Source organism: Lynx rufus, unplaced genomic scaffold (genome assembly GCF_022079265.1).
Source record: "Lynx rufus isolate CCGP_SWC_20201006 ecotype Redwood Valley unplaced genomic scaffold, mLynRuf1.p SCAF_8, whole genome shotgun sequence".
Lineage (NCBI taxonomy): Eukaryota > Metazoa > Chordata > Mammalia > Carnivora > Felidae > Lynx > Lynx rufus.
In genome coordinates this window covers 131,402,051-131,429,359 of record NW_025814896.1, presented here as the reverse complement: position 1 = coordinate 131,429,359, position 27,309 = coordinate 131,402,051, and the positions used below count along the sequence as shown (strand labels likewise).

The 27,309-nt window shown below is 52.7% G+C and overlaps 1 protein-coding gene across 2 annotated transcripts; it reads left to right on the top strand.

The window, feature by feature from the left end:
• Positions 1 to 611: 611 nt before the first annotated feature.
• Positions 612 to 26,877, top strand: TRIB2 (tribbles pseudokinase 2). 2 transcript variants are annotated; one of them, XM_047069010.1, is made up of 4 exons: positions 612 to 1,366; positions 1,520 to 2,260; positions 7,003 to 7,295; positions 24,953 to 26,877. In XM_047069010.1, the coding sequence occupies exons 2-4, from the start codon at positions 1,991 to 1,993 to the stop codon at positions 25,419 to 25,421; spliced, it is 1,032 nt and encodes a 343-aa protein (XP_046924966.1). In that variant the 5' UTR covers positions 612 to 1,366; positions 1,520 to 1,990; the 3' UTR covers positions 25,422 to 26,877. The 2 variants fall into 2 exon arrangements, with proteins under 2 accessions (XP_046924966.1, XP_046924965.1); XM_047069009.1 differs by having other exon boundaries at positions 612 to 2,260.
• Positions 26,878 to 27,309: the final 432 nt, after the last annotated feature.

Below are 27,309 nucleotides of genomic sequence, written 5' to 3'. Positions count from 1 at the left end.
TTTTTGAAACCCCGCGCGGCACCACTGGTTCAAGGGATCGCCAACGGGAAAGAGCTCCTGGCTCCGAGCGGCGCGGCGTGTGAGCCGCGGTGGCCTGAGGCTCACAGGGTGCCTGGCTTCCCGGGGGGGGGGGGGGGGGGCGGGGAAGCGCCTGGAAGATGAACTAGGCGAGCACAAGTACGCTGAGCACTGACGGCGCTGCGTGGGGGAGACGCGTGGGTAGCTGCGGCCGGGGGACTCCAGCACCGCCGCCCGCCGTGGCGCCGCGACCCCCCCCCCCCTCTCCCCGCGGCGGGTGCACTCTCTCCCGAGCCCGGGGCCGCGGAAGGATATCGCGCTTCCACCTCGCCGGGGCCGGAGAGCCGCGAGGCCGGCGCCCGCGCCCAGGCCGGGAGCTGCAATGGCAGTGGCAGCGGCTGGCGGGCGCGGGGAGCCGCCCGCTGATTGATGGGCGCCCGGCTCAATGAGGGGGGCCCGGGCGGGGGCGGGGCGGGGCCGGCCCTGGGCTGAGCCAGTCGCGGGTGCCGCGGGGAGGGGCGGGGGGGCGGAGGCTCCGTGGAAATGTGTCGGTGACATTGAATGGGGAGACGGAGCGCGAGCGAGGCGCGCGCGCGCACACCCGCGCACACAGGGCCCCGCTCGCTCCGAGATCCCCGGCCACGTAAGTAACTATTAATACCGCCTCGCCGGGAGTTGCGGGCGTGCTGAGCTCGGGGATTGGCCTCGGGCACGATCGGCCATCCCCTTCAATTTTAAATACACATTCCGCTTACCTCGGGGGGAGAAAGAAAGAAAGAAAAAATAATAATAAAAGACGAAGAAGAAAAGCCATCAATTTTCTCCAAAACAGACCCCACCGGGCAATTTGGGCTTTTCGGGTAGGGGGAGACGGAGTTGTCGTAAATTATTCCAAGGCAAGATCCAGGTATCCAGCGGGAAAGGAACGCCGCAGGTTGGCTTGGCTGGGGGCGCATCCCCTTCCAGCGCCCGGAGGATCCCCCGGAAGCTCGTGCCGGGGGAATCGGAGACCGCCGAGCCACCCTCGTCCCTGCCCGCACTTCTCCCTTTTTTTTTTTTCTTTTTTCGGAGGACGATCTGGAGCACGAGCGAGCAGCGACAGCATGAGCCTGTGCTGACCTCCGCCCGGCGGGCCAACCCGGGCTTTGTCGCGGTACCTGCGCCCGGCCCGCGCCGCAACTCCGTGCCCGGCTTTTGCAATCTTTTGTTGGTAGCGCTGACCGCTCCAAGTTAAATGCTCCCTCGCTATTCTTTTTTTTCTGTTCTTTTTTTTGTGTGTTTGTTTAAATTTTGGAGAGCTCTTGCGATCTTGGAAAAGCCTCAGACGCCATCTACAGTTAAAACGTAGGTAACTACCCTCTCCGGCGCCCCCTCTTCCACGCCCCCCACCCTTTCCACCAAAAAAGGGGGTGCAGCGCGGATTCTGTCTGCCGTGCGGCGCGAGCCGGTAGACCCGTGCTTATTTCCTTTTTCTTTTTGTTTGGTTTTCTAACGCGTTGAGACTGAGCCGCCGCCGTGCGCCCCTGGAAGATTGCACGAACTACGGCCGGGCTCCTCCGCCCCGTCTGCGTTTCGGAAGCCTGCGTGGGGATCGCTTCGGGAGACCGGGCGCTGCAGCTCCCCACCTTAGCAATCCGGTTACTCGCCTAGCTAGATCCGCGTTGGAAAGCGAGCGGGAGAGAGAGAGAAACTAAAAGTGCGGGGATTCTGCAGATCGCTGGCTGCTTTGGGGTAACAAAGGGACCCGAGTTGCTGCCGACTGAGCACCCCCAGGAGCCGGGCTCGGAGCAGACAAGGTGCCCGGCGGCGCCCATTTGGGGGCTTCTAACTCTTTCTCCACGTCGCCCCTCTCCCGTCCCCTCCCCTCTCGTTCCCTTTTAAAATCCGTGGCACCGAGGCGCCTGCAGCCGCACTCGCCAGCGACTCATCTCTCCAGCGGGTTTTTTGTTTGCCGAGTGCGATCCCCACACTCATGAACATACACAGGTCTACCCCCATCACAATAGCAAGATATGGGAGATCGCGGAACAAAACCCAGGATTTCGAAGAGTTGTCGTCTATAAGGTCCGCCGAGCCCAGCCAGAGTTTCAGCCCGAACCTCGGCTCCCCGAGCCCGCCCGAGACTCCGAACTTGTCGCATTGCGTTTCTTGCATCGGGAAATACTTATTGTTGGAACCTCTGGAGGGAGACCACGTTTTTCGTGCCGTGCATCTGCACAGCGGGGAGGAGCTGGTGTGCAAGGTAAAGAGCCCGGGGTTTGTTTTTGCTTTTTGTCTTTTAAAAAGATTCCCCGGCTGTTTGGAGGGGGCGGGAGGTCGCCGAGCTCCGGAGCCTTGGGGGAGGGAGACTCGCGGGATAATTACCCGTGGCCTCGTTTAAATGGGTTTATTTATTTGTTCACGTTCGGCTAGTTGCGAAGTTTTTAGAGCGTTGCAGACAATGGGGCGGGCTGCGGCGGGGGCGTTTTGGGGAGAGCCTGGGGCGGGGAGGGCGGCGGGGACGGCGCGGGGGCCACGGCGGACACGCGTGCTCCCGAAGGCTCGTGGAGCGCCTGGGCTCAAGGCCGGGTCCCGCCGCCCAAGGGATTTCTCCCTGTGTCTAGCCCCCTCCCCTTCCACCGTGGAGTAGGGAATCCCCCGCTAATTTTAAGGCACTGATGACTGGGTTCCCTTCGCAGCCATTGTTCTTAGAAGCGTGCAGGTGTTGAACCTTTGTTCGGAAGGTGCCCTTTAAAAGACACACACAAAGGTGTCCCCTCTGGCGGAGCCAGGGGCCCAGCGCGGGGAAGGAGTTTACAAAGAGCTCTCTACTGCCTGCAGCCTTGAAAGGAGGGTTGGGGTTGGAAATCAAAGCCGCCAGCGCACCTTAGGGTGTAGGAAATAGTGAGCCCTTTGGGTCCTTCTCTCCTCTCGTTTTTTCTCATCTCCGGACTTCCGTGCCTGAACACCCCCCCTCGCGCCCCCCACCCCCAGCCCACACCTCTGCCTGTATGGTTTACAGGCTGGCGTTTGGAGCCCCAGACATTCGCAGTGCTAATTCAGAGCCGGGCACTTCAGTTTCCTTTTTGTCTCTGACCCCCAACAGTGACTGGTGTGTGTGTCTTTGTGTGTGTGCACTCCAGAGGAGGGGGGATGAGAGGGGGGATAGTTGCAAAAAAAAGAGAGAGAGAGAGAGATTGGGAGAGAGAGAGAATAGAGTAGAGCCTACCGCTACCCAGGCATTGGACATAGATCAAGAATTCATTGTCACTTAATTTTACATTTGCTCACTCTTGGTTTTCCTGGGGGTCTGGGGGGGGAGGTTAGGGGGGTGGTGAGCAATGAGGACCTTTGCTGTCTTTGAAATGGGCACTCTGCACAGCTGTGCTACAAAAAAATGCATCACACTTTTACCATCAACCACAGACTGCTTTATTTCATAGGGGACTGGACTCTTGCAGTGTAAATGAGGGTTTTGTGGGGGGCTTCAGTCAGTTTTGCAATTGCTCAGTTCAGATCTCGGGAAAGTCAGGGACTCTTTAAATATAGCTCTCTCCTTGTACTGAGCATCTGGTATTTTGCATCTTCTCCCAAGTTATTGAGACTCAGAGCAACTGTGCCCGGTTAACCAAAATTCAGTAGGCTATTCAGAGCTGGATTGAATTCTCAGAAGACCTACAACGTTGCACAATAGGGGCGTCATCCTTTGAAATGAATGAATTCCACCGAGCTGCCACTGTCCTATGAAATATGCACAATCGCCCCGCAGTGAGTGTGTTCACTCCTTTTGCTCAACTTCAGTACAACATTTCAGTATTTTTCAAAGGCTGGAGACGCTTGCACGGAAAGGGATTCTGCCTCCAAATTCTGCAGGAGCATCTTGCTGTTATTTCTTTGTTTAAAGGCAGAGGTGATTCGCCCCTGCTGTTTCTTTCTCCCTCCAGATTCTTCAAGGCATATTTCACTTGGGGCTGACCTTACAGTGTCATTCGTGGACTTGCTCTTTGGCCTGAAACTGTACTTAATCTGCTGGTTTAGTTATTGCAAAGATTGAATCAGCCCCTCACCAATTACTGTGTGGCTGCGAGCGTATTTAAGTGCAGTATCATTGTTCCGCTGGACAGAGGTCATCCCTTTAAGACACGGCAGCCTCCGTTTTCCTGCCTTTCTACCAGAGGTGACATGGGTGACGACTTTTTATGCAGCCATCCTTGTCCATATCCTAGGAAGCTCCAAGTGGTTTTTATAAGGCTGCTTCCATGAGCCACCCTCAGAAATATGGTGTGAACTCAGCTTACTGTGGGGCACTGTGAAATCTACACAGTGCATCAAGTTCCTTTTGATGTCTCAGAATATAGAGTTCATGTCTCCTAGTTCTATGTTGACCCAAGGAAAAAGTCTTTGCAAAAACTGATCAAATGTAAAGATGCCATTACTATAAAGGACCCTTGAGAGAATTCTACAGGATGCTATTTGGGGTCATTTAACCAACATAAGCAAGCCTGTTTATTGTCTCCAGGAACCTACTTTAAGCTAGGCAAATGGAAGAAGGGAGCTTCAGGGGGTCTTTACCTTATCATTTTCATGGAAATGATGGTAGTACAGTGCAGATTGACATAATTAGTGCCTTGGCATAATGGGCACTTTTTTTTTTTTTTTTTTTTTTTTTTTTTGGTAAATGCTATTAATGATGGCCTAATCTTACTGCCTTATCTCAGCTGTCACATTATGTAACTAAGGTTCCAAATTAAACATTTAAAAGAAGCCGGCAACCAGGCTTATGGCTTGATTTTGCATTTGAAGGTTATGGTTTAAATACCAGTCCAACCCCATAAAGGCCTGTTATAGCTGCTAATAAAAGTTTGGTTCCTACCCATTTGGGAGAACCTAAGTATTTGTTTTGTTTTTCATGCTCTGTCCACCATCTTGGAATTTGATCTCTTCTACAAAGGGTACTGGCTATTTCTTGAAGCTGCCGTGAATGTTTCTTTCTTTTTTTTTTTTTTTTTAAAAGAAATTTCTGTGTCCATTCAGTTTCTCATCAGTGGAGCAGGATAACAGATTGAGGGTGTTGAGCCAAAAAATCCCCTTTTATTTTTCAAAAAATGCAACTTGAAGGAAGAAGGAGATTGTAAATAATCTTAACTCATGAGCACTGGCGACCGGAGCCCACAGCCTGATGCTTCGGAACACAGCCTGCCCGTTACATAACACAGAGTGTTTATGTTAGCCACTGCAACATGTCTATTACTCTCTGTGAAATTTTTGAGGCTTTACTTGGTTTCTGCTGCCCACAGCCTGGGTGTTAAAGTTGACTCAGGGCATTTCGGATTCCTAATTGAATGGACCTCTGAGGTCACTGCTCGTAGGTCATCATTTGACCATATCAGGGTGTGATTTGTGGTCTCTGGAGATAATGAAGTATTCATTCTTAAATTTTAGGTTATAGTGGTAGCAGCCGTGCCGTCTTCCTGAGATGCCTCATTATGGTTCATTCACAACGTTACTGTTACTTTGCTTCCTCGCCCCGGGTTAGCACCAGCCCTCTGAGGTTCTCGCTGTCCTTGTTGGACTCACCGATTTCTTTCGGTTTTTGATCCTAAGAGCCTGTGTGCCTGGATGGGTTTGGGAAGGTCTGTGAGTCCCCTTAAAATGAATCTCCTATTGTGCGTGCATCGGAGACTGGGCATTGTCAGCGAAGAGGGGACAGAGCTCTTACCAGCTTCTCCTGTGGGACCCAAAAAAGGTCAGCGGTGTTCTAAGTCAACATCTTCCGTCTCTGAAGGGGAGGGAGGCCCAGTGACCCTGAGTGCTTTAGCTATCTTATCCAGATTATTGGGGGCCAAGCCAGGATTAGAGCCTCGGTGTGGTGATTTCTAGGCCACGCTGCAAAATGGGGATCAAGGAGAGGATGTTCTAACTAATGAAAAAGATTTAAGAAGCTAAATGGTGGTGTGCCCGTAGCACTGAGTGTTGTTGGAGCGTTCCTGGCCTCCAGTGCTTTCCAGCAAAGCCCCTCATGCCTGCCCCTCACTCCTGCAGGCACAGAACAGAGTCATGTGCCCACATTCCCAGGCAGATAGGAAAACCACATTCCAAACCCAGGGATTTGTAGTCCTGATTTAGTGGAGGTCTTAAAATGAATGAAAGCTTTTTCTTATGACCTCAAAAATTCTCGGTAGTGTTAATTCCTCTTAGGTTGCTTTCAGAAAGGTATCGGGGATGGATTTTCTTTTTAAACAACCCCACAATGAGGTGGCATTTCACAGGCTAATTTTGATTCACAGAAAATCATTGCATAACTGATTCATTGAGCTAGATAGCCGTGCAGGAAATAGAGAAGTGTGTCTGCTTTCCTATTACAGCCTGTGTCCTATTCCTAATTCTGCCGCTGGGGCTTGATTTGACTTGCTCCCTGAGCCTCGATTTGCACATCCGTAAAACGAAGGTACTGAATTAGATAACCCTAAGGCAGAGTCTACGTTTTTCACTGTTAATTGCTCCTGTCTTACAGTGCTGTGCGACGCAGTCGCAGAGCATAAAATATGTTGTCCACAATCGCTGTAGTGGTACAGAGATGTACATTTCTGCTCCGTTTTGCGTTTGGAAGGCGAACAAGGTGTCGTCTGTGCAGCTCGGGGTGGGCCATGTTCCGATTTTGCTTTTGTTCCTGTCTCAGCGGAGGTGATCGGGACTTCCCGTTTGTGTGCTGTATGACCTGGTGCAAACCGCTTTGACCTTTATTTTCTCCTATAACCCTCCCCACGCTGTGGGTCAAGCGCCGTTTGCCCATTTTGCACGTGACCGTTCGGAAGCCCAGAGAGATCCGGCAGCTTATTCAAGGCGACCCAGCTTTGGGAGCGGCCGGCAGGTCTGGGTCCGCGTTCGGTGTGCTTTCTCGTCCCCTCAGAAGCCTGTACGGTGGGAGGTGTCCGCACCCTGTGATTTTCTTGGTCATACAAGAGGGATCGCTGACTCTCCGTCTTGTTGTGACCCCTGCCCTAGGTGTTTGATATCAGCTGCTACCAGGAATCCCTGGCCCCGTGCTTTTGCCTGACTGCCCACAGCAACATCAACCAAATCACCGAAATTCTCCTGGGGGAGACCAAAGCCTATGTGTTCTTTGAGCGAAGCTATGGGGACATGCATTCCTTTGTCCGCACCTGCAAGAAGCTGAGGGAGGAGGAGGCAGCCAGACTTTTCTACCAAATCGCCTCGGCCGTGGCCCACTGCCACGACGGGGGGCTGGTGCTGCGGGACCTAAAGCTGCGGAAATTCATCTTTAAGGACGAAGAGAGGTGAGTACCCTTCCTGTCCAGACCTGACACTCTAACAGGCCGTCCAGGAGTGGCTTGCGTGAGAGGTTGGAATGGACTATTTGTTTTTTTTTTTGCTGCCTGCTGTCCAGGTGAGAAGAGAGGGTGGGAGGACAGGGGTGGGGGGTGGGGAGTGAATGAATATTGCAACGTTCTAAGCGCCCTCAGAAAACAAGTCGCTGCTCCTCTAAAGGCGTTACAGGATGCTCAGAGGGCAGGTGCCAGGACACTCTGTGACCCGGTCGTTATTTTTGCTGCGGTGTCGTCAGCTCCGAAGGGTGGCTGCAAGCCTGTGTGGCGTTTTCAAGGTGCATGAGGCACGATGGCGACAGTCGTGCCTTCAGAACGCTCGGGGCCTGGCATCAGTCATTTAGAGCCCATTCGTCCGTTCCCTCATTCAGGAATACCTCAGGGCGCATGTGGGTATCAGTACAGTGTGCGTGTATAAATCACAATTCTCAGTACTCTGAAGATCCGTGTGCATGAGCTAGTTGACTCACCTATAAAGGAATGTTCCAAGCCCTAAAAGAAGATGATCTCCCGGGTCGGATGGGAACTGGGGGCTGGGATGTGAGTTTTAACTAGGACTTGGAAGGCAAGAAAGATATCTTATAGGAGACGCGATGTCGGACCAGACTTGAAAGATGATGAACATGTTATGGCCAATGTGGGAAGGACCCTTGTTGCCGGTGAGGAACCTTCCAGTGCAGATGCACAGCCGGGTGAAGGTCTGGGTTATTGGAGGCGACAGCTGGACAGGCTGCTGGGCATCTGGGTTCCATTCATGCTTCTTCCATTAACTCGTTGCGTTCTGTTTAGCAAACCCACTGGGGCCTGCTTTGTCTTCCAGCTGACTTCCATTGTTAAAACTCTTCCAAGCCACTTATTTTTCTCTTTTGAAGAATGTGCGTTCTCAGAGGGGTGGAGGCCACGGATTCATATCCGTTGCCGACTCTTCCAAAAATTGTTCTAGAGTTTCTACACACGTGGGTCGTGGAGTTACCACGACTGCCTTGGGCATCCTCACCTCCTACTAGGAAAGTGGTTGGTGAAGTGAAGGTCTGTTGTCAGAGCTGTTAAGAGCCATCTGAGTGCAAAGCCGATACGTGCCATTCATTCACTCGCTGGGCAGATCTGTGCGTCTGGTGCAGATCTTCCTGTCAAACCTTCCTACCTTCCAGTCAGTTTGGCCTGTGATATTGTAGGCTACTGCTTCTCAACATCGGGTGGTGTGCACTTCGTTTTTGGTTTTGTTTTTTTCATCTTTATGGGTTGAGCTAATTGGGAAATGTCTGGGAAGCATTGTGGGGTTAGCAAAGGTAAAGGGCCTGTGGTTACTTAACCCAAATGGGACAATTTCATGAGCATTTGCAATCCAGCTGAGTATTCAAGGTTCAGAGGGCCCGTGGCCACGGAGATTGGTTATTGTTCCACATTTTCACCCATAAACAGATATCTTAGGCATTTGCGGCAGCCAATATCCTGGGCTTTTTTAGTGCACGGATTTGACCCTTATTAATAAACTGAAGAAGAGGGAGCCATTCAGAGATCTAGAATCTGGGGCCACCCTTAACCATTTCTCGTCTTCAGCTCAGATGTGTCTGCCCTCGGAGCCTGGAGACTCGGGTTTGTACCCTGGTTTCATCTTTAATACTCTCTGACCATTTAGATTGGTCCCCGCCTTCTGGGCTCAAGTTTCTCATCCTTTTATCGTCCTGGCTCTGTTTTATTGGTTCTGAGGTTTTTCTGCGTTATAATAGATGTGTGTGCTTCTTTGAATATTCTCATTGGGAAGTAAGTTCGGCTGTGACTCCCAGCAGAATCCCGACAGAGATACTTTATCCTTCTGTGTGCTACCTTTCTTGGACACGGAGTAACTCTAACTTCTAAAATGGGAGGTTAACAGGTTATTGTTGAGCTTAATTCTCTCTGCAGGTTGGGGGTGGGTATCCTTGTGTTCATTTCATAGAGGAAGACTCAGAATGTGGGAAATCTCTCCGTGACAGACAGGAAAGAGTAGAAGTAAGGACATGTGCTCTGTTCAGTCAGCTCTCAAGAAATTCATCTGCCTGCCCTGGGCAGTAAGGGCAACGATGCCCTCTTTGACGGGGATCCAGGTTTTTAAGCATCACCTTTGATCGTGTCTCTTTAGAGAGGAATTTCACACAGCAGCGAGTGTAGGGGGTGGTGCGTCCAGCGATAGCACATGTATGGTAAATACATACTTAGGAAGTGGGTCACAGTAGGGTGAACACCCCCAGGTCAGAACAAGGGGGCACGTGTAAACTCTGGGGCCTACAGGGTGCCATCCTTCAGTCCTGTCATGTTTGTTGCTGCCTGGAATCAGAGCCCCAGGGGTGAGGGTGCTGGCCCCAGTGCCCACGGCTCGCTGGAAGCAAATAAGGGGCCGAGTCAGACCTGTCTTTTCCTTTATGGTGGCAAAGCGAAAATCCTTGATGTCCCAGTGCCTAGAGAAGAAATACCAAGATGTCGGGGTGCTTGGGTGGCTTAGTTGGTTAAACATCCAACTCTTGATTTTTGGCTCAGGTCATGATCTCATGGTTCCTGAGTTGGAGCCCCATATCGGCCTCCATGCTGACAGTGTGGAGCCTGCTTGGGATTCTCTGTCTCCCTCACTTCCCCTCATGCACACACCCTCTCTCTCAAAATAAATAAACAAACTTAAAAAAAATAGAAATGCCAAGAGGTCAGAAGCTTCTGACACAAGGACTGTGCATTTCTGGTGTTGATTTGGGAGTTTGTGTTGGACATTTGTAAAAGAGCATGACCCTTTCTAGAAAGATCTAGAAAGAAGCATCCCATGTGAATGTGAAACCAGAATACTTCACCGGAGCACGCATGGCAAAGCTAAATCCTTTTTAACTTTAGAGAGCAATTTCCTTCTGAGAAAAGGAAACGTAGGTGACGGGGAGGAAGCTGGTCATCATCTGTCCCTGGCGTGTCGGAGAGCACCTGAGCCCCGTGCAGCCTCGCATCGCTGCGGGACTGTCAGGGGGAAGGATGACTCCTCATCTGATTGGCGAGGTGACTGGGTTGCACAGGAGCTAAGTGACCTTTCTCAAGGTCACTGCCGGCATGCCCATGGAGCTGGCCTGGAAATCCTACCATTTGACTCCAGAGCTCTTTCCCTATCCCTCACCTTGCTGAAGGCTTGGTGGACTTGTCCTTCTTAGCATGACCGGTGTCTCAGTCTGGGCAGCTCTGAGAAGGTCGCTCTCATTCTCAAGGACACTCTAAATGTTCTCATTGGTAGCCGATAGGAACTTTGTTTCCAGCCAGCCGTCAAACTTTTTGTGAAAGAGGAATAATGCCTTGTAGCCTTTCTCCTTGTTGTTTTGGTTTTTAACATCTCGTTCTCAGAGCGTGAGTCTCTGGTTTTGTCACTCAACGTGTTTCTTCCTCCATGTGTCCAACAGCCATTGGGTTTCGCAGCAGAGTTTCTCTTTGTTGGTCTGCACAGTGGCCCGCATGGAGTAGCCCGCCTGTGTTTTGAGGGGGGCAGCGGTCTGGGACCTCACTGGGACCTTGCTGCTGACAGCTCTCGCCATCCATGCTAATCAGCAGAACCTCCTCAATAGGTATTTCGATAGCACTAGAGCCTCTGCCTCTCCTGACATCATGGCACCTGTAAGAAAACAGTGGGTTGAATTGGAAAGGCTTTTGAAACGTTGAACGATGGAGTCTGTGTCTGTGTTCGGACCCTTTATGCATTGGTCCTATGGGGGAAAAACACAGAGGAGGCTTTTGGAAGTCCTGTGTTATTAAGCTTCCCATCACCAGACCCCTCCCTTGCGCATGGCCTTTGATCTCTCAAGGATGTGCTTCTTCCTGGTTGATTCTCTTGCAAGGGGTTGAAGGTGAAAGCCCTCGCCCCTCCCCCCCCCCCCCCCCCCCCCGGGTTCCCAAGGAGACCCGCCTGTGAGCTGACTTCCTGTGCATGAATTTCCGATCCTGGACTGTAACTGAATCCATGACCAACCCGTGAGAATATTCTTGGTGGCTCTGTGAGGGCCATCAGTCCAGGTTCCCAGAAACAGCTCTGAAGATGCCAACCCATGTTCTGTTAGGGCCTGATGGCAGTGTGCCTTGTCTCGCTGTGTTGAAGCCGCAGCACCTCAGATTCTTTGGCTTCCGTTTTATTTTGGTTTGGGTTCTAGATGCAGATTGTCTCTACCTCTCATTAGCTACCCGGTCTGGGAGGAGTCCTTTAATGCTTCTGAGCTGCGGATTCCTCAGAACAGAAGTAAGGTCTGCATCCCTGTTGGTGGTTGTGAGAGCTGAGTGTCGTGATCCAGAGGCGCACAGGGTGGCCAGCAGCTCCTAAAGTCATGGATAACGTGGTGCCACTATGGAAGAGCCGTTCCCAAGGCGCCGGAAGTGCATGGAGAATGGGCTCCGCCCCTTGGGCCGCCATTTCACAAGGAGTGAACCCTTGGGGGTCTAAGGGTTCAGATTTAAGCCACATTGCCCTCTCGGTTAATGACAGGCATTGCATCAGTGTTGCGGGGAGGGGGTGGGACCGGTGACCAGCAGGGCAAAAGCGCAAAGGGCGGGGTGGATGGCTCAGCAAGGCCAGGAGGTAGACGAGATGTCCGCAGGGGAAGGCGCGTTCGAGGCGCATGCGCTCCCTCGGCCCCAGGCGGCCCCTGTGTTCCCAGCCTTTTGCTGCTGTCTCCTCCGTCCCTGGGACGTTTCTGCAGGATGGACCTGCAGTTTTGTTTTTGTTTTGAGGAAGTTAAACCCTTACCCTGATTGGGCTCACTCTGGACACACCCTTTGCATCCACAGTTTCGGCAGTAAAATCGGAGATGGGCTGATGGGGTCAGAGGGGCTCCCTGTGGGTGGGAGCCCTGAATTAGATAGAGGGCAGTGACCGTGCCGCTCTGCCCGGGCAGCCCGTTCTGGGAGGCCTCTTGTTTGAATTTGAGCCTCCAGGGGAAGGCCTGAGGCTGGGAGAAGACCCCTTACTCCCACGGGGAGGCCGAGGCACTGGATTCTAGACCCTGCTCCTGCCCTCCTTACTGAACTTAATCTTGAGAAGTTACATAAGCTCTTCTGTCCAGATTGCCTCATCTGCAGAGTGGAAGTAACAAGGAGACTTTCTTTGTGAAATTAAATGAATTAATGCTGGTGAACCCGGTGCTTGGAACCTGATCAGCCATCAGCAAGCGGTAGCTCCTGCCGTCCTCACATCCTGTGCACTGGGTGACAGGATGACACTGGGTGACACAGGGCCAGCTCGCCGACTCAGATGTGGGGAGCCCTTTAAGCTGCTGCAGCCTGGGGCTCCCACCGTGGTGCCCGTTTTGGCCAGCTTGATTTCTCTTCTCCCTTGGGACAAGGCTCCTTGCCACCCCCCTCCCCCAGCGCCCTGCTCCCCCAGTCGCAGTTCAGTGTTGACATTTCACCGCACAGAAATACCCCATGTGAATGGGGAAACATGCCTCTGTACATGTTTCTTCTTTGGTTAGAAGATTTTTATCTCTTGACGTCACAGGTTTGATTTCCTCTGCTTCGTGGAAGCTAATCAGTGCCTGCTTCTGCGGGAGGGAGGCCGGACCCTTTTTAGAAACCCCGCAGCAGCCCTAGGGGCCCTCGTGTAACCATCTACCTGGGCACCCTACCCGTGTGTCCCGTGGGGCCCAGGCCTTGTGTTGCCCTGACCTGCCAGTCTCTCTCTCTTTCAGTATCTAGCAAAGTATAGAGATCCTGTCCTGCTTTCTTTCATTAGTAACAATTTACATTAAGTGGTAAGTTCACCGTATTTCAGGAAAATATCTTACCTTTTTGCTTCCCAGGAGACAGCACTCCTGGAATTCACTCATTTATGTGGACCACTCTTATGTACTTCAGGCATGCCAACCCTTGGGGAAGGCTCACTCCCCCACTTCTCCCTGGATGGGTAAGCGATCCCCCCCCCGACCACAGCACCCCTGCAGTCTCCCCTCTGCTCACATTGTACACGTGCGTCCCTAGACTGTCCCCGTCTCCTCCTGGGCTGGGAGCTTCTTGGGGACTGAGGCTGCCTCTTTTTCCCTGCTGCCGGAACACGGTGGGCACTGCATGAACGAAGATCTCCTTTATTGAGCGCGTGCGTCTCAGATTGGATTCTCATGATGGAATGAGAGAAGAGAGAAGTGGGGGTGAGTACAGATCGTTGGCCTCTAGATCATTCCCCAGATTGGGAGCCCCTGAAAGGCTCCGTCTTATCGGTCTCCCACGGAGACATCTTTGCAAAGAAAGCTCCTTTCAGCCTTCTGCCTCAAATGAGAAATTAACCCATCGTTGCCATTTGGATTTAATGATTTGTGCAGAATGACATTTGAGACAGTGCGGTCAGTGTCTGTGGTCAGGTGTCGCGTTTATGAAAAGCTTCTCTAATCACAGTGAGAGGGGAGAGCATCCTCAGGGTTCCTCGCTTAGAAGTGGGCTAAAAGTCGGCATCCTTCAGTAGGATTTCTGACTGAGCTGCTTACTGCTTGGGCTTAATCAGTTAGTTGACGGGCTGGACTGAGACCCTGGGAAGGTGAGGCCAAGGGCACAGCCGTAGGAGTTTTTACTGCCTCACTGAGCCGTTTGACCTTGGCCTACCTCCTCTGACGTGGGTTGGAGATGGTGAACTTGCAGTGCCCAGCACGGTGCCGGGCGCACTGCAGAGCCTTAAGAGGATAGCGGTCATGACTGGTCTTGGTCATCAGCTGCTGGCTTTGGGCCTCACCACCCAACCACCCAGAGGTCCCTTTGTTTACTCAGCAACCTGTCACAGGCCAGGCACTGTTCTAGGTGCTGTGGAAACTGCCGTGGCAAACGAGACCGAAGGCTTTCCCTCGTGGGACTTACAGTTTAGTGAAATAATACCTAGATACACCATGTGCCAGGCCCTCTTCTAAATACAAGGGCAGTTAAGTGAACTGATTTAATCCGAATTAACTACTGTATGTATATTGACCAGCTTAAAACCAGTGAGGAGGGGTGGCTGGGTGGCTCAGTCGGTTGGGCCTCTGACTCTTGATTTTGACTCAGGTCGTGATTCCAGGGTCGTGGGATCGAGCCCCGCATTGGGCTCTGCACTGAGCACGGAGCCTGCTTGAGATTCTCCCTCCTCCTCCTCCTCCTCCTCCTCCTCCTCCCCCTCTGCCCCTCTCCCCTGCTAGCTCGCAGGCTCTCACTGTCTCTCAAATTAAAAAAAAAAGAAAAAAAACAGTAAGTTAGTGCTATTATCACCATTTTATGGATGAGGGAACTGAGGCTCAGGGTCCCACAGCTAATCAGCGGCAGGCCTGGGGATTTGTACCCAGGATACGGGACTCCCGAGCTTAAGCTCTGGAAAGACCACACTGGCTGTTGGAAATAGACACCAGCTAAAATTCCGCCCCTTGTGTCCGATCCCCAGAAAGAATTTTCTCATGCAAATAGGCGACAAGTAAACACCAACAGGACCTGACCGGCCGGAGTCTAAGTGAAGCTCAGTGCTTGACCTTCTCTGAGCAGTCATGGGCCACTAGTTCATTAACCCCCCGGACAGTCCTGTGATGTCCCGTTCTGTTTCACGGAGTGGTTTTGTTTTCTGTACAGAACTGTGAAATGGGGTCTGTTTATCTTTCTGTCTTCCCTATCTAGCCCAGGACTGGCATTGTAAATACTTGGTGAATGTCTGACAGTTGTCTAAGTGGGTGTGTGAATAGCCCCCTACACCCAGGAGGCATAAATATTATAAGAAAAATCCCCTAGAGATATTGATGGCAGGAGGCAGTAGATGGAAACACATTTTAAATGTCCTTTATCCAGTACTCTTGGGAGTTTCTCTAAAGCATGAAATAGAGTCCAGCCTATTTGAAATTTCTTTGGACTGTAGAGAGTACAGTTCTTAAGCAGAATCATGCCCGGATACCCTGAACTCCAGACAGCATGTTAGAGCTGGAGGCATCTGAGACGTGCGAGTCGTGCTACTTTGCAAATATTGATTAAGCATCTATTTTGTTTTTTTTTTTTATTTAAAAAAAATTTTTTTTTCAACGTTTATTTATTTTTGGGACAGAGAGAGACAGAGCATGAACGGGGGAGGGGCAGAGAGAGAGGGAGACACAGAACCGGAAACAGGCTCCAGGCTCTGAGCCATCAGCCCAAAGCCTGACGCGGGGCTCGAACTCACGGACCGCGAGATCGTGACCTGGCTGAAGTCGGACGCTTAACCGACTGCGCCACCCAGGCGCCCCTAAGCATCTATTTTGTACCACATACAGCGCTAGGTGTTAGGGGTACAAGAATCGCTAAGGGGAGTTGTTGCCTGATGGAAGACAGAGTGTAATAGTTACTTTTCGTACCATGTTACGCGTTGCGGGTGGGCATTAGAGAGGTCTGTGGGAGCAGGAAGAGAATGTTCCAGTGGTGTAGTAGGGTGTAGAGAATGAGCGCGTCAGTGAGGAGATCGGTTCCTTCTTGGGTTAGTCTGAGTGAAGTAGAGAGAAGAGGAGGGTGTTGGGAAGGATGAGTAAAGGCCAAGAGACATGAGTGAGCCTGTGCAGGGGGGGATGATGTACTGGTGGAGGGTGCTATGTGGGGGTCAGAGATAAGACTAAAGAGGGAAGCACAGGTCTAGGGCCTGGGTGCATGCCCTCGTCCTTAAACTTGACCTGAAATCCAGGAAATGCTACTGAAGGGTTTTTCTAGACAGGACAGGATGGGGTCAGGTTGTGATTCTGGAAGCGTATGGGCAGAATGGACCCAGGATGGGTATTGACTGAGGCTGAACCAGGCCCCAAGCGGTGGGATCAAGGAGGAGTGGGTAAGAGGTAGAATTAACCCCAACTCTTGGATTTTTACAAATGAAATGAGGAGGGACTGTCCTTCTCCAAAGTTCTACAACGTGTTGGCGGTGTGACCCAGAGCAGGGCTCAGGTTTTCTGGCTCCCAGAATTGGTCTAGTATGTGCCTGGGCCATCTGGGTGAGGCCCAGGTTAGGACTCTGCCAAGTGGAAATCCCTGCCTGGCCCAGCGCCGGACCGCTGCTCCCAGTGCCCCCTGGGTCGGTGGGGTCAGAGGGACTGGCCTGAGCCCTGCTCCTGCCCTGCCAGTCGTCCTGGGTAGGAATGTTCTGGACCCTGAGTCAGCCTGACCACGCAGCAGGGCCGGAGCAGGAGCTTGAGGGGCGCCTGGCTCCCTCTCCCCGGGAGAATCCAGGTTGGGTGGGCCCTCGGAGCAGTGCTGTCCTGCCCTGGCAGGAGATTGCCTGCGGAGCCTTTTCTGAAAGGCTGGATCGATTGACTCGGGATCAGGGGATCCTTTGGGATCGCGTCTCCCTGCAGAGGACCAGGAGTCCTGAACGGAGGTCTAAGGAGGAGCTCTGAGTGGCGCTGCCTGTCTCCGGGTTCCCCGTCTGTTCCTGTGGAGACACAGGCTGCCCTCGGATGGTGTCTTCCTGCAGTGGGACGGCCTCGGGGGTGGGATGCGGTGGCTTCCCCGCTGTCCTGCGGTCATAGTGTGTCAGGGCTCAGACGTGCACCAGCACGCAGACAGCACAGGCCTTTCTGTTGTGGCCGGCCAGCGGTGCTGTGGAAACATCTGGGTGCTTGAGTCGGATCGGGCTTCTCATCACGACCGTACTGTTCCCTAGCAATTTCCTTCATCTTGGTAAGCTGTGATTTTTCTGGTGCATCACACGGGTGCAGGAACCCCCCCCCCCCACCTCCCTGACTGTGGTCAGGTAGTGAGAGGATATACCACCTGGGAGAACCAAGCAGCCCCTCCCTGTAGACTTCCCTCACCCGGACCCGACATGCCTCCCTGTTGGTTACCTGCTGCCCTCTTGCTGATCTGGAAGCAGCCTGACCTTGGTGTCGGTCTGGTCACTGAATCTACAGGATCTGGTACGTCAGTGGCTCTCAGGGGTAACTGTTGGAGAAAATCTGCGCACTCAGGAAACACAGAACTCGAATGACGATTTATCTGGCAGAGTTTAGCAGCCTGTGGCTGTCACGTCGGCTTGATGGCAGCCTACGGTGTGGGACAGTCCGTGGCTGGGCACACCCAGCGGTAGCCCCTGGTGGGACCCTTGCTTGCACAAGCCAGCTGGCAGCCAAGGGCAGCTTTTCAGTACTGGGCAGAGTGAAGCCAGACCTGGCCGCAGTTGACCTGTCTCACTTGACCTTTTGCCTGCTTGGACAACCCCCCCCCCCCCCAAAGAATAGCCTTCAGTGACTTCTCTGAATTCCACTGACCTCAGGACACCGGACTTCCCGTCCCGGCCAGGCCCACTCGGTCTGGCTGAACTCCCAGCCCAGCCCCACCCCGGCCCACCCTGTCCTGATCCCTTCCTGCCGAGAGCCCAAGGTGGTGTTTAAAGGTTTAAAGACAAAGCATGATTTGCTTGGCCAGGCCACTGTTGACTTTTTTGGACAGAGCACTGATTTGGAAGCTGAAAACCTGGTTTTGAGTCCCAGCTCTGCCATCGCTTGCTAGGTGGCCTTGGGCAAGTCACATCTGCTCTCTGTGTCTCAGTGTTTTCGTCTGGGAAATGAGAGGGTCCAGCCACCTCTCTCTGCCTCGTGAGCTTCCACAGTTAGGTCACGTGAGTGCGGGTTTTTGTCTGTGATCTAGTGCTCGGTAAACCTGGGGCCTTCCTTTCACAGGTTTTCTGTCTTTGTCACTCAGGAAATCTGTGTTGCTGGTGACAGGATGTGTTTTGGGGCGGGCACCAGCACGAAAAGCCTCCAGATGTGGACTCAGAACTCTGTTTCCTCCGTTATCCCGTCTGCGGGCTAGGACATTTAATCCCCTGTGCCTCAGTTTCCTTATTTCTAAAGAGGTTTGCGTGTATCATAATACTTGCCTTTCAGTTTTGTTATGAGAAACAGAGATGCGCACTGAAAAACTCGCAGCACCTAGTAGATGTCTTACTCACGGTCACTGTTGTTGTCACCATAATTGTCATTGTTATTATGAAGCTGTCACGGAGGAGACAGTGCAGTTCCTGTAGTTTCGATTAAAGACAATTTATGATTGAGAATTTTGAAGTTAGAAGAGCCCTTTTCGGGCCCTGCAGGTATGTTTACATTGTACAGAAGGGAAACTGAGGCTGAAAGGTCTGGCTGTGGTCACACTGGTCTTGGGCCTGGGGCCACGGGGAGCCATGCAGGCCTCGGCTGCGAGTGGGTGGGACACTGCTCCTTGGAGGCGGGAGTAGAGCCGTATCCTGCTGGTCTGGCTTCCTCACCTGGCTGGGGATCTGATGGCACAAGGCCGGTGGCCAAGTGCACAGGCTGCCGCCGCGCGAGCCTTTTCCATTCAGAAATTAAAGCAAAGCAGGCTGGTTCCTGCCTGTGCCAGGGACGAGTTGCAAAATGCACGCAGGGGTCCAGATTCTCAGCCAAGTGGATTCCGCCCCAGGCTAATGGCTCTTTCCTCCAAGAAGCTGCCTGGAGGTCGCCACTGTCATTCGTAGCTTTTTTGGTCACAGCAGTTGTCCACCCTCCCTCCCTCTATTCTTCATGTGCCATTCTATTCCCACCGCCTCCCGGTAGCCCACTCTGGTTTCCCTAGGAGTTAAGGAAGTGAGAAGAATGAGCAGGGCACATATTTGGGGGTAGAACATTCCAGGCCAAGGGAGAAACCAGTGCAAAGGGCCCAGGAAGGAACACGGGCAGAGAACTCACATCCACTTGGATCTGCCTGAGGCTTGTTCCTCTGTCTTGTCTCGTAGGCTCTGGGGTTGAAGGCGGGGTGGGGCTCATCTTACTAATAAGACGGGTTAGAGTCGCCACCGTTTCTTTGCAGATTTCCTGTGCTCGGCTTTTCGGAAGGTACTTGTGTTGTTTCGTTTAATCCCCGTAAAAACGGAGAAGATGGCTGTCACACGTCATGTCCCTGACCCCAGTGCCTACTTTAAATGCCCTGCCCATTCGTTAGTGGAACATTGGAATTCCTAGGACCACCGTGCCCTTGTTGATTGTTCTGGAAATCGATTCCTTTGCCTGGGAATTTATGATCAGGGGACAGCAGAAGTTGATAGAGGGTTCATTTGCATCGTCCCTAGCGGCCAGGAGCAGGTGCTCTGCCAGGCACCCCTCCCCCCACGCTCTGAAGAGGAGAGAGGGGCAGCCCTGCTCCCCAGAGGGGGAAGCCAAGCCCCAGAGACCTTCTGAGGGTCCCTGCAGTTGGGCGGCAGGTCCGGCGCTGGGACTACAGCCCAGCCCCAGGGTCCCGACGTGTGCGCCCGGAACGTTCTGGTTTAAAAGACGCACTCCAGACTGCTTGCCTTGACTCTCACCCAGGAGTGATGTAAACAAGTTCGGGGTGTCCCGAGAAGGAGACAAGGTCAGAAGAATGCTTGGCGAACCCCGCCCTTCCTCCCCATCTTTTTTCCTAAGCTTCTCTTCCTCTTCTCGCCTCGCCTGCCTGGGATGTCGGTGCCCCTGGCCCTGGGCGCGTGTGTGCTGCCCCGGGGAGGGGGTCTCGTGGACGGGGACGCCCTGGCTGCTGTTCCCTGGGCCGGGTGCTCGGGTGGGTGGGGCAGGCCGAGGGCAGGGGGTGCTGGCTGCCTGGAGCCAGGGGAAAGGTGAGCGCCCCGCCCCCGACTGGCCTCGCTGGCCTCGCTGGCCTCGCTGGCTCACCCCTTCTGAGCATTGGGCTCAGCGTCCACATAAAGGGATGACAGTTGCTGCCTTGGAAGCTGATGTTAGAAACTTTAAAGAGGAAGTATATGTAGATACCTGGCGGGTGTTTAAGGGCACACTCTGGCACATCGCACACGGTGAGCCGAACGTGACAGGTGGATCCGAAGCCCTGCTTCTGAAGGGAGGCGGGGGAAGTGGCCGGGGGGGGTGGGGTCAGCTGGGGCGGGGGGGGGGGGCAGTCGAACATCAGCAGCACGTGGGTGCCCTTTCTGTTACGCTCTCGGGTTCACTGGGTACTTGCACAGCCACGAAGTCCTGGAGGTGGAGGGGGAGAGAGGCGAGTGCCGGTGAGTGGGTTCCTCAACAAGATTGAACCCTTGGCCATGGGTGAAGGCTTTTTTCCTCTGATCTGGCGAAGGGTTCCAGGAGAGGCGTCGGGGTGGAAATAGGGTCTCTGCTGCCTGGGGGAGCGGGTGGGTCACAGGGGGAAGGTGACCGTCGCCGTCAAGGGTTGTGTCCCGGAAGGGGATAAGTCTGGAAAAGGGCTGCAGATGTGGTTTAGCATAAGGAGCTTGAGGTGGTGACGTCTGTCCCCTGCAAGGGCTCCGCCAGGAGCAGTTCATGGGTCTGAAGGCACATCTGTACCTGTCCTCACCCCGCCAGGGACTGAGGTGTTGGAATTTACAAAGCCTGTTCCCGTGGATGCTTGACCTGACATCCTCTTAATCCCGGCCAGGCGGGCAGAGCAGGGCTCTTGTTCCTTCAGAGGTGAGCACACTGGAGCTCTGAGGGGTTCCTGGTGTGACTGTCCCTTTCACTCCGATTGACGTGGTGTGACCGTCCCTTTCACTCTCAGAGGGTCTGCTATGTGGCAAGCCCCGGTCTGGGTGCAGGAGATACAGCCATAAAGAGAGGTGATGTTCTCCACATACAAAATGACCTCAGCCACCTGCTCCCGAGCTCCTGGAGGTGGCAACGAGGTGATCGCCCTTGCAGAGACCGCGGGAACCAATGCAGGACTGAACGACGATTCCCGGCGCCGTTGTGGGGCCTGCGAGTCCTGGGGGCGGGTGCTACAGGATGTAGGATGGTCAGCCAGGAGCTCTTTAATGAAGCTCCTTTGAGCAGAGACCTGAAAGAAGGAAGAAGGTGAGCAGGAGTGAGACGCCCCTGGATCTGATAGAAGAACATTCCGGGCAGGGGCTGGGGGAAGGCGTGCACAGAGACCCCAGGGAGCACTGTGGTGGGTGGTCGGTGTGTTTGAGGGACCGTGAAGAGGCTGGAACGGGGCGGGGGGTCAAGAGGCCTGGGGCTCACCTCGCAGCCTTGGGGAAAACGTCCCCCAGACCCACTGGACACCTGACCGTCCCTTGCCGCACAGCTAATTACCGTTGCCGCAGCAGCTCGAGCTATTCCTGTAGGCATTCTGCTGTCACCACAGTGACCTTGGAGGCCAGGAGTCTGGCCAGCTCCTGAGACAGGCGGGGCTGCTGCTGGTGAGGGTCGGGCGAAGGAGGCTGTTGAGGGAACCTCCTTGGGCTCGTGATTTGAGCCCCGTCCCCTCCCCACTCTGGGTTTCCGTGACTCAACTCCTATCCCGGAACATCGCATGAGGCTGGTGTGGGTCTGCCCCACCTGCCGCCTTAGGTTAGAAAGAGCAGCAGGAAGAAGGAGATTTGCTTTCCAGCAGCCCAATTCCAGATCAGCACATCTAGGCCCTTCCTGTGTCTTGAGATCATTCACTGAGGAGGGAGGAGAGGAACAGAGCGTGTGTGCTCCAAGTTGTAGTGGAACATGGGCGAGCAAGGAACGAGGGCGCGTTGCTATAGATGCGAATCCCAGGATGTTAAAACGGGCAGAGACTTTCAGGCTGTCTGGTCCAGACGGATGTGCGAACGCGCTCAATGCTGCTGAACTGTCCAGTGAAAAATGGTTAAAATGATACATTTTATGTATACTGTACCATAATAAGAAAATTAGGGGCGTCCAGGTGGCTCAGTCGGTTAAGCGTCCGACTTTGGCTCAGGTCTTGATGTCATGGTTCGTGGGTCCGAGCCCCGCATCGGGCTCTGTGCTGACAGCTGGGAGCCTGGAGCCCACTTCGCATTCTGTGTCTTCCTGTCTCTCTGCCCCTCCCCCACTCACATTTTGTCTCTCTGTGTCTCTCAAAAATAAATAAATAAAAAGAAATTAAAATTAAAAAGGACACTACCTTGTCCAGCACCCCTCTTCAAGTTTAAGAAACAAAGAGATTGAGGGGCGCCTGAGTGGCTCAGTCGGTTGGGCGTCCGACTTCGGCTCAGGTCATGATGTCACAGTTCGTGGGTTCGAGCCCCACGTCAGGCTCTGTGCTGCCAGCTCGGAGCCTGGAGCCTGCTTCCGATTCTGTGTCTCCCTCTCTCTCTGCCCCTTGCCTGCTCACGCTCTGTCTCTCTCTCTCTGTCAAAAATAAACATAAAAAAAAAAATTTTTAAAGAAACAAAGAGGGGCTCCTGGGTGTCTCAGTCAGTTGAGCGTCCGACTTCGGCTCAGGTCATGATCTCACAGTTTGTGAGTTCGAGCCCCGCGTCGGGCTCTGTGCTTGACAGCTCAGAGCCTGGAGTCTGCTTTGGATTTTGTGTCTCCCTCTCTCTGCTCCTCCCCCACTTATGCTCTGTCTCTCTCTGTCGCAGAAATAAATAAACATTAAAAAATTAAAAAAAAAAAAAAAAGAAAGAGATTGACTTCCCAGAGCCACACCACAGGTAAGAGATGTAGTGTGGCCTGGAATCTGCACCCCCCCACCGTCTTCCCCGCCCCCCCCCATCCCGGGCTCCGAGCCCGGTCCCTTTACCAGTGACACGGCCATTTATGGCTCATGGACAGAAATGAGTGCAGGGGAATGCGGTCACTCCTTAGTCTTTGAGACTTCTGTAATCCAAGTATGAGATCTTAGAATCAACCCAGGGTTTCATCACATGTTTTGCTTATAGAGAGCTAACTTGATGACCCTGAACCCTGCCTTGCTTCCGTGGCTCCCTGAGTAGCCTTGGTGACCGCCCTGAAGGGGTGAGCCCTGTAGCCCAAGGGAGAAGGAGGATCAGTAGTTCATGGACCCGAGTCACAAGCTCGGATCTGGGAGGAGAGCCCCGTTGCAGTTTTTCCTCCTCCCCGGCCATTTGAGCCCCGTGGCGCCTCTGGACGACGGGGCGCCTGCTCCGGTGCGCACTTCTGAGATGAAGGAGGCAGCTGTTGCGATGACACCGACCTCGCGGGACCTCGTAGGCACTGTCCGTGAGGCCCTACCCCATCACTCCGGCCCCTCCGCCCTGTCCCCTGTCACCTTCGTGGCAGGCATTCGTCTGTGTGATGGAATGGGCCCGAGTCTGCGGTCTGACAGCTCCTGGACATGAGCCGTGGAGGGTTCTGGACGGGAGAACAGGAGGAGGATTTCCATCCTAAGCTCTGGAAGGTAGCGGTACCTAGCTTTCCACTCAAGGAATGGCAGGGCAGGGAAGCAGGAATTCTCGGAAGGCCCCTGAATCAAGGAGAGATGCCGGTCTTAGGGGCTTATGGTGCTGGGTCGGGGGCATCTGTCAGCCTTGAACAAGTCCTTTCACGTCTCGGTCCTCAGCCTTGTTCACTGCAAGTACATATTATTTTTAGGAATTTAACTTCCAAAAGTATTTACTGAGCCTTATTTTATGCCCAGTGGTCACGTCAAGCCCTGCTGTGCAGAGACGGGTGCTAGGCCCCGGGAGCTCTGAGTTCAACGTGGGATTTCTCCATCTCTGTTCAGGAGTGCAAACAGGAGGGTCCTGGAACCCGTCAGCCAGCTCATTCGTCCTTAAATGGCAAGGGCAGGGGCACCTGTGCGGCTCAGCTGGTACAGAGACCCACTTTGGCTCAGGTCATGATCTCGCGGTTCACGAGTTCAAGCCCCACGTTGGTCTCTATGCTGACAGCTCAGAGCTTGGAGCCTGCTTCCGATTCTGTGTCTCCTTCTCCCTCTCTCTCTGTCCCTGCCCCACTCGTGCTGTCTCTCTCTCAAAAATAAACAAAAAATAAATAAATAAGTAAACGGCGAGGGCAGATCGACAGACATACCCCTGCACTCGTGAGAAATCAGCATCGTGTGTGAGTTGTCACAGGTAGAAGATACAGGCAACCAGGTCACATTAGTATTATGTAAGTCAAGGACCAGCCCCTGGGAATGTGATTGGCAGGATGGGAGGCAACTTCCACAGCAAATCTTGGCAAGGGGAGGTCAGCCCTGGGAGGGCTTAGCTGCTGGTAACGGATGCCTGCTCGAATACATTCCCCAGCCCTGCCCGTGTCCTGGAGAGGCAGCTTGGTATTGGGGAAGGAGGGACAGGTTGATGAAGGAAAGCGTGGGGCAGGTCTTCTCTATTTCCCAGTTAAAAGGCGGTGAACAAATTATTCCTCCTCAAGCTCTCTGAGCCTGGATGTTCTTATCTGTAAAATGGGATCGTAAAATCTTCCATGTCTAACAAAAGGACTGTTAATAAAGCCAAGATACCGTTGAGTAAAAGGTCCTTCCATACCGTGTTCTATCACATCAGCCGGAAGCTTGCCGGAACGTGTGGACAGAGCTTCTGGGAGCTTCCCAGTTGGCTGGATCTGAGTTCAAATCCTGTGACTCCCCATCACTACCTAAGGGCGTCTTTGAGAATAGCACTGGATCTCTTACTCCCTCATCACTGAGATGGGGAGATAGTCAAGTCATTTAGAGTCTGTTTACTTGCTGGAGGTGTGGGACCCTCCCACCCCCAGTAGATCTTAAGCCTCTTGCAAATTCCCTGTCACTCTTGTTCACTCCTGGGGCTCCCTGCCCTGGAACAGTGTCTGGCACCTAGAAGGCACCTAGAAGTCACGTTTGGCTGGTTGAATGAATGAATGAATGAAGGGTCTTGGAAACATTCAAGCAGGAGCTGTGTGATGTGACAGTGATGAGATTCGTGTGCGTCAGAGCGCCCGTAGGAGCTCACGCTTTCCTCTCTCTTGCAGGACCCGGGTCAAGCTGGAAAGCCTGGAAGATGCCTACATCCTGCGGGGGGACGATGACTCCCTGTCAGACAAGCACGGCTGCCCGGCTTACGTAAGCCCAGAGATCTTGAACACCAGCGGCAGCTACTCGGGCAAAGCAGCCGACGTGTGGAGCCTGGGAGTGATGCTCTACACCATGTTGGTGGGGCGGTACCCTTTCCATGACATTGAGCCCAGTTCCCTCTTCAGCAAGATCCGGCGGGGCCAGTTCAACATTCCAGAGACTCTGTCGCCCAAGGCCAAGTGCCTCATCCGAAGCATCCTGCGGCGGGAGCCCTCAGAGCGGCTGACCTCGCAGGAAATTCTGGACCATCCTTGGTTTTCTACAGATTTTAGCGTCTCGAATTCAGGATATGGTGCTAAGGAGGCGTCTGATCAGCTGGTGCCGGATGTCAACATGGAAGAGAACTTGGACCCTTTCTTTAACTGAGCTCACGCCCCACAGAGACTTAAGCAGGTACCGGGAGCGAGAGAGGGCAGAGGAAGGTCCTTCCGGGGCACGCACGTCGCCTGGCTTGGTGTTAAGACAGACACTGACACTCAACGTTTTCTCGGTTCAGAGAAGGAGAACCTTCAAGGAGCTGACCGAACATGTAGCATGGGGGCGAGAGATGTGGGGTGGGAGTCTGGGGTCAGGTCGGAGGGGTGGGAGCCCCTGGCGCTTCCCCCTTCCCTGACGCGGCCCCTGGAGCCCACCCCTGCCAGCGGGGCTGTTTCTGCCTACCCCACTTTTCATTTGTTCCAAAATAGTTGCAGATCCTGACGGAGCCCAAACTCTCTGCCTCAACCACACATCTTGGCATCGCACTGTTAGCTTTTAACTTCTTGTCACGATTCAGGGAAGGTACAATTGGCCAAGGATTCTTTCTTTCTTTCTTTTTCTTTCTTTCTTTCTTTCTTTTTTTCTTTTTTTGAAACAAGCCAGCCACCTACCTGATAATTATTAATGGGGTTCATTTAAAAAACAATTCGGTGCACACAGACTGACATGAAACCTGGGTGCTAAAGCTAAAAGAAAATAAAAGTCCAGTTTGTGTCTCTTAATCGCTCTTTTCAACTCATTTCTTCTAAATAAACGATTTGCCATCCTGGTCAGGAAATGACACGTTGATGCTCTGCTCCCTGAAGGGGGAAGAAAAAAAAAAAAAAAGTCTGTCCTTTAACAAAGTGATTCTGTTTTGTGTCCACGGGTTTGTGGCAGGAAGCTATTAGAAGTCAAACTTCCAGAGGCATTACCGCTATTAGAGTTTAAAGAAAGGAAAGGAAGGGAAGGGAAGGAAGAAAGAGAAATCCACTCCCGAATTTCTTTCCTTTGAACAAGGAGGGCTGCCTTATAGATGGTCCTCTCTGCTGGGACGATGGCACCGGGGCCAGGTTAGCGGGAGGGGCATATTGAGAGTCCGAAGCTTTTCGCAACACTCTGGTCTCAACGAAACCTCTTGTCTCTGTTTTATTGGATGACCAGTGACGCAGAGCAGGTTGTCGCACGTGATGAAATCCAGGGCAGCTATTTTGTTTCCTTTAGGAAGAACGATCCTTTTGGCTCGGAAGGCCCTCTGGTTTGGACAAAAACCCTCGGTAGAGACAAGCGGGAAGAAACATCAGCTGAAAGCTAGGATGTTATAAATACAAACAGCTCTCTGTCCCAATACGCACCTTTGTGTTTTCAAGAACTCTTCTATTTATTAAGGAAAATGTCACATTGTGATGTATTAAGCGAGTACTTCAATTACGGGTTGACTTGGGATGACGTTACATGCTGTAGTTAACATTTATATATATATTTTTTTTTCTCGTTTGAGTATCTCTGTCCCTGAAATAACCTTTTGTTTGGCTTTTCTAGATAGCTTTGTTTGATTTCGAGTGGCAACTGTTTTTTATTACGGCTTTTCTATTGCTGTATGATACAGAACACTTTTGGCATAAATATTTGTGTTTCCAGTACCTCAGTTGTTTGGATTTTACCGCCTGTATACGTTTTTGTGAAATGGTCATGTTTTTGGGTAGGTAACACGTGGACTGTAGTATGTAAATGTTACTTGAATCTGTGCTTCATTATAGTATGTAGCATGTATGTGCAGACCTTGGATGCTTTATGCCTGTTCAGCAGGGGCTCAGCCTTCACGTTCCCAGGAGGGCGGCTTAACCGTTCATAGTCAGGAGACAAGGCGGCCATGATTCTATTTTGATAACGGAAGATAACAAAGGAGAGACGTTTTTGTTTGTTTGGGTTGTTTTTTTTTTTCGTTTTTTTTTTTGTTTTTGTTTTTGTTTTTCACATTCTGAAGATGGTGCTGTGTCAAGAAGGACCTGTTTTT